The 8,231-nt window shown below is 41.1% G+C and overlaps 1 protein-coding gene across 1 annotated transcript; it reads left to right on the forward strand.

Moving 5' to 3' along the window:
• The first annotated feature begins 5,665 nt into the window (after positions 1-5,665).
• On the forward strand, positions 5,666-7,898 carry LOC133814586 (uncharacterized). Its single transcript, XM_062247528.1, has 3 exons — positions 5,666-6,200; positions 6,305-6,940; positions 7,132-7,898. The coding sequence occupies exons 1-3, from the start codon at positions 5,666-5,668 to the stop codon at positions 7,896-7,898; spliced, it is 1,938 nt and encodes a 645-aa protein (XP_062103512.1).
• Positions 7,899-8,231: the final 333 nt, after the last annotated feature.

Here is an 8,231-nt window from a genome sequence, read left to right on the forward strand (position 1 = left end):
CAGATTGTAATGGAGTGGACAAGGAAACGACTGAGATTGTTGTTGTGTTAGTATGTAATGATAAGCAGGAGAGTATCACTGAACTATGGAGTCCAAAATGTTGGTTTTGGTTGAAACGAGGAGGAACCCTGTCAAGGTAGTACAAGTTGGGATATCAGGATCGGATGAAAGATCCAATGAGAGTTTGGTGTAGAAATGAGAATATCGAATGGATGTCATTCCACCTCCTAGGGTATGTTGTATCAGGAGGGTTGAGCGGGTGACAGAATTTAGCGTCTTCCTTTGGACACAGGAGGGTAAAGTGATGTGGTGGTGTACCACAGGAGTAGACCACATTAGACTATAAGTAGGGTATTTAGAGATGAAAAGTTTTGACTCAGCTGGATGGGTTAATGTGGTTGGTTCAGGTGAACTGGTAGCAGGGTAGAACGTCAATGGTACTGAATTGAGACCCTATAATATTCTAAGTTTTGGAAAGAAACTGGGGAGCAAAGAGAATAGAGTGGGAACCTAGAATTATTGGTTGAATGCAAATGAAATAATAGTCTGAAGGCTTAACAGATATCTTAAGGAATTTAGCGCTGGGTATGCGAATACCTGAGATGTTAAGGAAAGTGTAATCCTTGATAAGTTAGTCATGGTGACAAACACTGGCATCTAGCTAAGGTAATATGACATAAGACATGGTAAGAGGTGAAAGATAGTGAATACTACGGTTTAGTATTGGTTTTGAGAGAAAGCCGAAGAGGTTGTTGGAATTTTTAAGGCAAGAGTGTCTACCTATCTAGAGGAATAAAAGAGCTTGTAAATCACTAAATTTTGGAAAATAAAGTTCTGGGATATGAGATTTGTGTCTCTCTAAGTAAGAGCAGACAAGAAATAGAATGGTGTTTAGAGAAAGAAAGGGGAGTTCTGACTCCTGATTCAACATAAATTTTGGGGTTGTACCAAGGGTTAGGCCAGGGGCCTATAGATTGATCTCACCCTAGTAGGGGTGATGGCTTATGGATATATTTGGAATCAGGAATAAGACAATGAGGTGGTCATTGTGAGCTAAGCAGACCCTGAAGTTTCAGCAGGGTTGTGGTGTAAGCAGGGGGCTTACGAAAGTATGGCTATTAGACAAGATCTTGTGGAACAAGATTGTTACTCTTGTAAGAGTGTGGTCGAGGAGTAGAGTAAAAGCGGTGGACTTTGAAAATTATAGTCAGAGGTACGGGGTGTACTGTCTTGCGGAGCAAGACCATCGCCTTGGTTAAAGTGCTGTGGAGGAACAGCAAGGTTGAAGAGGCGACGTGGGAGCTTGAGTCCGATATGCGGGAACGGCATCCCAAGTTGTTCCGATAATTTGGAGGACGAAATTCTTGTAAGGAGTTGTAACACCCCAAGTTGCTAATGAGGTTTAGGACCTTGATTAGCGTGCCTGGAGGGCAATAAGTGAATTAATATGCTAATATATGAATTTAAATGAATATGTGATTAGAATGCATGTTTAGGTGGTATAAATATGCATGTGGGCCTCGTTTGCATGATAGGGGTAAATTGGTAATTTTAGCCCGTTGAGGGAATAAAAGTGATAATTGTATTATGTGATTTGTACCACGTGAGTGTGGTGATAATAATGTGATGCACGCATCGAGACGATCCTAGATAGCTAGATAACTCAAAAGTCACAACGGGATTTCACACCCGGCTCGGGAGGAGCCTAGGGATACTTTGGGGAATTTCGTGAGTTGAGTTGAGAATTTGTGGTTAATGGTTATTGGTGATTAGGTAACCTGAGTAACCATTAGTAACTGCTGAGGGTAACAAGTTTAGATGGAAAATGGTAGAATTGTAATATAAGTGAAAGGACAAGAGTGCCCTTGAGGTTTAGTTAGGAGAGGATAACCATGGGAGGATAGGATAGTAAATTGGCAAGGATTTAGTTAACTTCAGCTGAGAAGAGAAGTCATTCATGTTCTAACACTTACGCATATTCTGTTTTGGCTGAAAGTTTGAGGAGGAAACTAGAAAGAAAGGAAAGGAAGAAGGGAGCTGAAATTTGAAAGACCTAGGAGGAGAATCAAGTGGTTGGAGGTAATTAAACTTTATCATAAACCAAGATTTTTCTGAGGTAAGGATTTATCTCTGTTTTGTTAAGTTTCTAAGCTTGATTTTTAGAGTGTTAGCATGAAAATTGAAAGTTGGTGTGTGGCTGTTTGGTGGATTCTTGGGGATGAAGCTTGCTTAGATTCAATTTGGGAATAAGAGGGATTTTCTTGGAGTTGGACTTGGAGAAGGCTCAGGGGCGAATTTCTACTTGAGGTAAGGGTTTTATGCATCTCTGTTATGTATTAGCTGTTGTGAATCAAGTTTCTGGTTTGTTAGTTTAAGTTTCATAAGTTTCAAGCCAATTTGTGAATTGGGGATTTGATTGTGTGTTTGGGCTTGTTGTTGATGTTTCTGGGTTGTTAGATGGTCTATATCGGGTTTTGAATTGAATTTGGGACTTAGGTACGCTTTGGGGTTGATTTGGGAGTGTTTTGGCTCGGGGAAAATGCAAGAGAAAACCCAGAATTCTGGGCTCGCGAAGGAGCGCCGCGAACCTGTTCTTGGGCGCCGCGGCGCGAGGCTGATTCTGGGAAGGGGGAGTGCTCTCTGACTTGCTGGGCGCCGCGGCCCTCTAGGGCAGCACCGCGGCGCTAGGCCATTTTTTCAGAACATGGAATTTTGCAATTTTGAGCTTTTGCTCCGGGGGTTCGGGGGATGTTTCTGATGAATTATTTTAGGAATTTGGGGATTCCGAGAGTGTGGGATTGGTCCCGGGAAGTGGTTTTGGATTGGTTAGTATTAAAGGATGTTTTATATGTGTTGTGACTAGGTCTCCGGAGAGGCTCGGGTTAGAGGACCGTGCTCGCGGCCTCGTGCATCGGAAAGCTCGGGATACAGGTAAGAAAACCACTGTTCCCATAGAGCTTGTATGCAGGGCTTAGCCCAATATGTTTGAATTGCAGGGCGTAGCCCTTTTATTGAATTTGTTAGTATTCAGTATATATTTGTTATGTTATGAATGCGATTAGATGAATGTTCAGCGAGAGCCGGGAACGGCACATGCCGAGGTCGGCAGGGGCCGGGAATGGCAAAGGGCCAGGAACGGCGTTGGGCACGATGAGTGCTAGGCCGAGTACGGCAAGGGGCCGGGAGCAGCGTTGAGCACGTAGAGTGCGAGTTGCCAGGGTGAGACCCTATAGGATACCTGGGATATCCTCACGGTGTGGACCGCGAACCCAGGGCCTGGTAAAGCGCCTGGGACGGCGTGACCGTATGTGTGTAGCCTATTGGTGGCCTGACTATATGCTAAGTGTTTGTTATGTATATGTTAACTGCTTGTGAGGGTTTTCTTGCTGGGCTTCGGCTCACGGGTGCTCTGTGGTGCAGGTAAGGGCAAGGGGAAAGTCAACCAACCATGAGTACGGAGAGCGTGAAGCAGCGTGTACATGTTTGGCCTGCCTGGCTGCCACGGCCAGTGGTTTTGGGAGATGGTTGTACTGATACTTAGATTTTGTCGTCTAGTCGACTTAAATTTGTAAATTATATGTTGTAAATGTTTCTAAACAGTTTCTTGGGATCCCAAGTGTCAACTAATCAATGATTTATAGTAAATGAAATTATTTTCAAAGTTTATCTCGCTGTTTATGATTTAATTACACTATTGACTTAAAAACCTCGATTAGCGAGTTGAATGCACGTTTAAAAACTCACCTAGTAACGGCTCTAAGGAAGTAGGGCGTTACAGCACTCCCAGTGCCCTTATCTAATACAAACAATCTACTGTTTATCCTTCTCCCTGATCTTCAGCTGGTACTAACCAGATCAAAGATCCACCTTGGAGAATGCCATCTTATCCAATAACTGAATCCCTTGGGTCTTACAACTTTGTTGAAGCTGTTCAAAACAATAACCTAGATCTGATTCCATCCTTGGCTCTAATCCACTCACCATTCTATCTCTTCACATAAAGGAAACCCTAGCAAGTCCCCTGGAAGCACATCCAGAAACTCACAAACTAATCGTCTGTCCTAATCCAGCTGGCACAATCTAAGGGGTCATTTGGTATGAGGAGTTCACAGTTTTCATATTACTGGGAAAGTTAAAGAGGGTAATCTGATAGTCTAGAAACTTACATCATTGTGTTTGGTTGTGCACTGTAATCTTATCTATGATTCTTGGGAATATCATTTTCTGTGTTTGGTTGTGCATAGGAATCTGTTAAGTTTTCATATTTTCATAAAATTAATATAATAATATATTTCATCAAAATAATTTATAAACAATTTTACAAATGAATAAGCATGTTGCTCAGGTTCTCTCTCTTCCATGGCGAGGCGGCGAAAACCTGGGCTGAAGCTTGCCAAATCTACCATAACTTCGGAGCTCCCTTCATCTAATGGTGAGAATTCTGACCAAAATCATTCTAAACATCTAGTGATTGAAGAACCAGATGGAGTTGGGATTATGGAAGAACAGGAAAGTGATGTTCGGTCCTTGGATGTCGGAGTGAAGAAGGATCTCGATCTGGATAAGCATCGTGGAAAAGCGAGCTGGGCTGCCGAAGTCAAAGAGCAATCCTTCCAGGAATCAGCTAAGGAAACTTGGGCCAAGTTTCGAGACTCAGTTCCATCTTATGGTGGCATGATGCTTCACTACTCAGAACCATATCAGAAGGATGGCCAGATTGTTGCGAAATTGGACTTGGAGGAGGTTGAAGTAGAAGCTTCGTGTTGGAAATCTGCGATAATATGTGTTGTAATTAGGGCAAATCCTCCTCTAGCAGTGTTTGAGGGTTTTGTGAAAAGGATTTGGGGTAACCTTGGCATTGTGAGTGTTGCCCGAATGAATGCTGGGTTTACTATGGTTAAATTCAGAGATGAGGCAATAAGGGACCTGGTGTTAGAATCAGGGGTTGTGCATTTTGATAGGAAACCTGTTGTTCTTCGGCCTTGGACCACTGATATTGAGTCTCTGAAATCCATCAAATTTGTTCCAGTATGGGTTAGGTTGCCTGATCTGGGGTTACAATACTGGGGAGTGAACTGTCTGAGTGCTCTAGTTAGCACAATAGGTAAACCCATTATGATTGATAAAATTACTCAGAATCGTTCTATGATAAAATTTGCAAGAGTCTTAGTTGAGATGGAGATTACTGATTCTCTGCCGAAATTCATTAGCTATTTTAATGAGAAAGGGAAAATTGCAGATCAGATTATTGAGTATGAATGGATGCCAACAAAGTGCTCCAATTGTAAGAAGTTGGGTCACTCAGTTTCTTCATGTAAATTTGTTTCTGAAGCTGTCTGGAGGAAGAAAGAGGGGAAGCAAAAGGAAGGTAAAACTGGTGGTTTACCAGTTCAAGAAGGGATCGAGAAGGTGGATGGCCAAAATGAGCATAGTTTTGAACCTATCCTGAAGGGTAGTGCATCTGATGCTGGTCCTTCTGGATCCTCTCAGTTAGCTGAAGTTTAGGTTTCCTTTGTTCCAGTTGAGGATAAATGGATTTTTCCGAAACCATCTAGAATTAAGAGGCAAAAAGTTTAGGTCCCTGTCAAACAAGCTATAAACCAATTTAGTGTGCTCCAGGAAGGTCAGAAACCAGCAGTCACAGTCCCAATCAAATCCAATAATCATGGATAGTATCAACATAATGAGTTGGAATGTTAGAGGGATGAATAAGGTGAATAAACAGAAGTCTATTTTGGATGTGTGTAGGCTGAATAAAGTTGGGATTGGGGCTCTTCTTGAAACAAAAATCAAGGGAGTCAAGCTGAAAGAAGTTATGAACACCATGTTTTATGGTTGGGAGTTTTACAGTAGTAAGGTTGTGGAAGGTAGAATCTTGGTGATTTGGAATGCTAAAATGGTGCAGCTAGAAGTGTTACAGGAAAGCGATCAACTTCTTCACTGCCAAGATAGGTTGCATAATCAGAATTTTTTCTGTATTACTTTTGTTTATGGTTCTAATAATTTGGAAATGAGGCGGTGCTTATGGATGGATTTGGAGCACTTGTCTTGGCCTTGTAAAGCTTGGATGGTTCTTGGGGATTTCAATGCAGTTTTTAATCCCAACGATAGAATGGGTAGTCGTCCTATTACATTGAAAGAGATGGAGGATGCTAGAAAATGGTTAGATCTGGGTTTAGTGGAAGAAATGAAGACCATGGGTCCGTTCTTCACTTGGTCTAATAATCAAGAAGGTGGGGCTCATATTTTTCTAAGTTGGATAGGGTGTTTGTTAATGAATCTTGGATGGATGTTCATCCTTTAGCTTCGGTTGGGACTCAGTGGGAGATTGGCTCTGATCATTCCATGATTTTGATTAAGCAGTTTCCAGCTATAAGGGTGGGGGTGAAGCCATTTAGTTTTTATAATATGTGGGCTGGTCACCCTCAATTTAGAGAGGTTGTTCTTAATAGCTGGAACCGGCCTTTGAGGTTTTCTGGCAGGGGTTTAGATCAACTTAGCTGGAAGTTAAATCGGCTCAAGCATACTCTGAAGAGATTTAACTGGAAGATTATGGGGGATGTTTCGTGTAATTATGAGAGAAGCAAGTTTGAGTATCAACAAGCTCATTCTAAATGTCTTGCTGATCCGTCCAATAGAATGCTTTCCATTGAAGACCGGGAGACTTATCTTGAGTTTAAGAGGCAAGAGAAATTATATGCTAGCTTTATTTATCAAAAGAGTAAAATAGATTGGTTAAGGTTTGGGGATTCCAACTCCTCATTCTTTCATGCCAGTCTAAAGAAAAGAAAGTTAGCTAATAGAATTGTTTCATTTGTTTCTGATGATGGAAAAATTGTTGATGATTATGATAAAGTTACAGACCACTTTCTGGTTCACTTCAAAAACTTTCTGGGTACAGCTAGTAAAGCTTCAGAGGTGATTAATGATCAAGCTATCTGTTTTGAGCAGGGAGGACCAGCTGTGTTTAATTAAACCTTTTACTGTCAAAGAGGTTAAAATAGCTATGTTTAGCATCAATTCTCTCAAAAGTCCAGGTCCGGATGGGTTTGGGGCTGGTTTTTTTAAAGCTTTATGGAAGGATATTGGTATGGAAATTGCTTGGGCTGTTCTTGATTTTTTTTGAGTCAGATATTATTCCTCACTCTTTGAACAATACTTTATTATCTCTAATTCCGAAAGTTGATCATCCAGTTAATTCTTCTAAGTTTAGGCCTATTGCTTGTTGCAATACTTTATATAAATGCATTTCCAAAATGTTATGCAATAGACTTAATCATGTGCTTCATGCTTTGATAAGCCAGAATCAAGGGGCTTTTATTAAGAATCGCCTCCTTACTCATAATGTTCTTATTCTCCAAGATTTGCTTAAAGGTTATAATAGGAGAAATATTTCTCCTCGCTGCCTTATGAAGATTGATATAAGCAAAGCTTATGACTCAATTGACTGGAATTTTTTGGAAAATCTCCTTAATGCACTGTGCTTTCCGAAGAGGTTTATAAGATGGATTATGATTTGTCTCAGGGGTTCTTCTTATTCCTTGGTTTTGAATGGAAGTATTCAAGGGCGGTTTCAAGGTGCTAGAGGGCTGAAACAAGGAGATCCTATTTCGCCTTTATTGTTCGTTATAGTGATGGATTATCTTACTAGATTGTTGCTTAAAGCTTCAACGGAGAAAGAATTCAGGTTTCATCCCTTATGTAAGTCTTTAAAGCTGGTTAATCTCTGTTTCACGGATGACCTTCTTTTGTTTTGCAAGGCTAACCAGGATTCAGTTAGAATTATTCAGCAGGTGTTCACTGTGTTTACTAACTCTTCGGGTCTCACTATAAGTAAAACCAAATCCAGAGTTTACATAGGAGGGCTTAATGCAGGGGAGAAAGACAGATTGCTTTAGGATTTTTGTCTGTTAGAAGGGCAATTTCCCATGAGTTATCTGGGAGTTCCCTTGAGACCGACCAAGTGGAGGGCTAGTGACTGTGATATTCTGATTGAAAAAATGAGAGCTAGGCTGAAAGGGTGGTCTAATCGTCATTTATCTTATGCTGACCGGGTTCATCTAATCAATTCAGTTTTGTTGAGGATTCGTTCCTATTAGATGAACATCTTTATTTTACCTCAAAAAGGATTGAAAGCTATTGATAGTCTGTGTTTGAGGTTCCTTTGGGGGTGAGAGGGAAAATAGAAGTAAAATGCATAGGATCTCTTGGGAGCATGTCAGCAGACCTAA

The sequence above is a fragment of the Humulus lupulus genome, chromosome 2 (genome assembly GCF_963169125.1).
Source record: "Humulus lupulus chromosome 2, drHumLupu1.1, whole genome shotgun sequence".
Lineage (NCBI taxonomy): Eukaryota > Viridiplantae > Streptophyta > Magnoliopsida > Rosales > Cannabaceae > Humulus > Humulus lupulus.

Bases quoted from the DNA above. Each gene is read 5' to 3' on its own strand.
- LOC133814586 (XM_062247528.1), top strand. From the start codon at position 5,666: ATGGATAGTATCAACATAATGAGTTGGAATGTTAGAGGGATGAATAAG. The intron at 6,201-6,304 runs GTCCGTTCTTCA...TTCATCCTTTAG, and splicing joins GGAAGAAATGAAGACCATGG to CTTCGGTTGGGACTCAGTGG. The intron at 6,941-7,131 runs GTTTTGAGCAGG...TTTTTGAGTCAG, and splicing joins GATTAATGATCAAGCTATCT to ATATTATTCCTCACTCTTTG.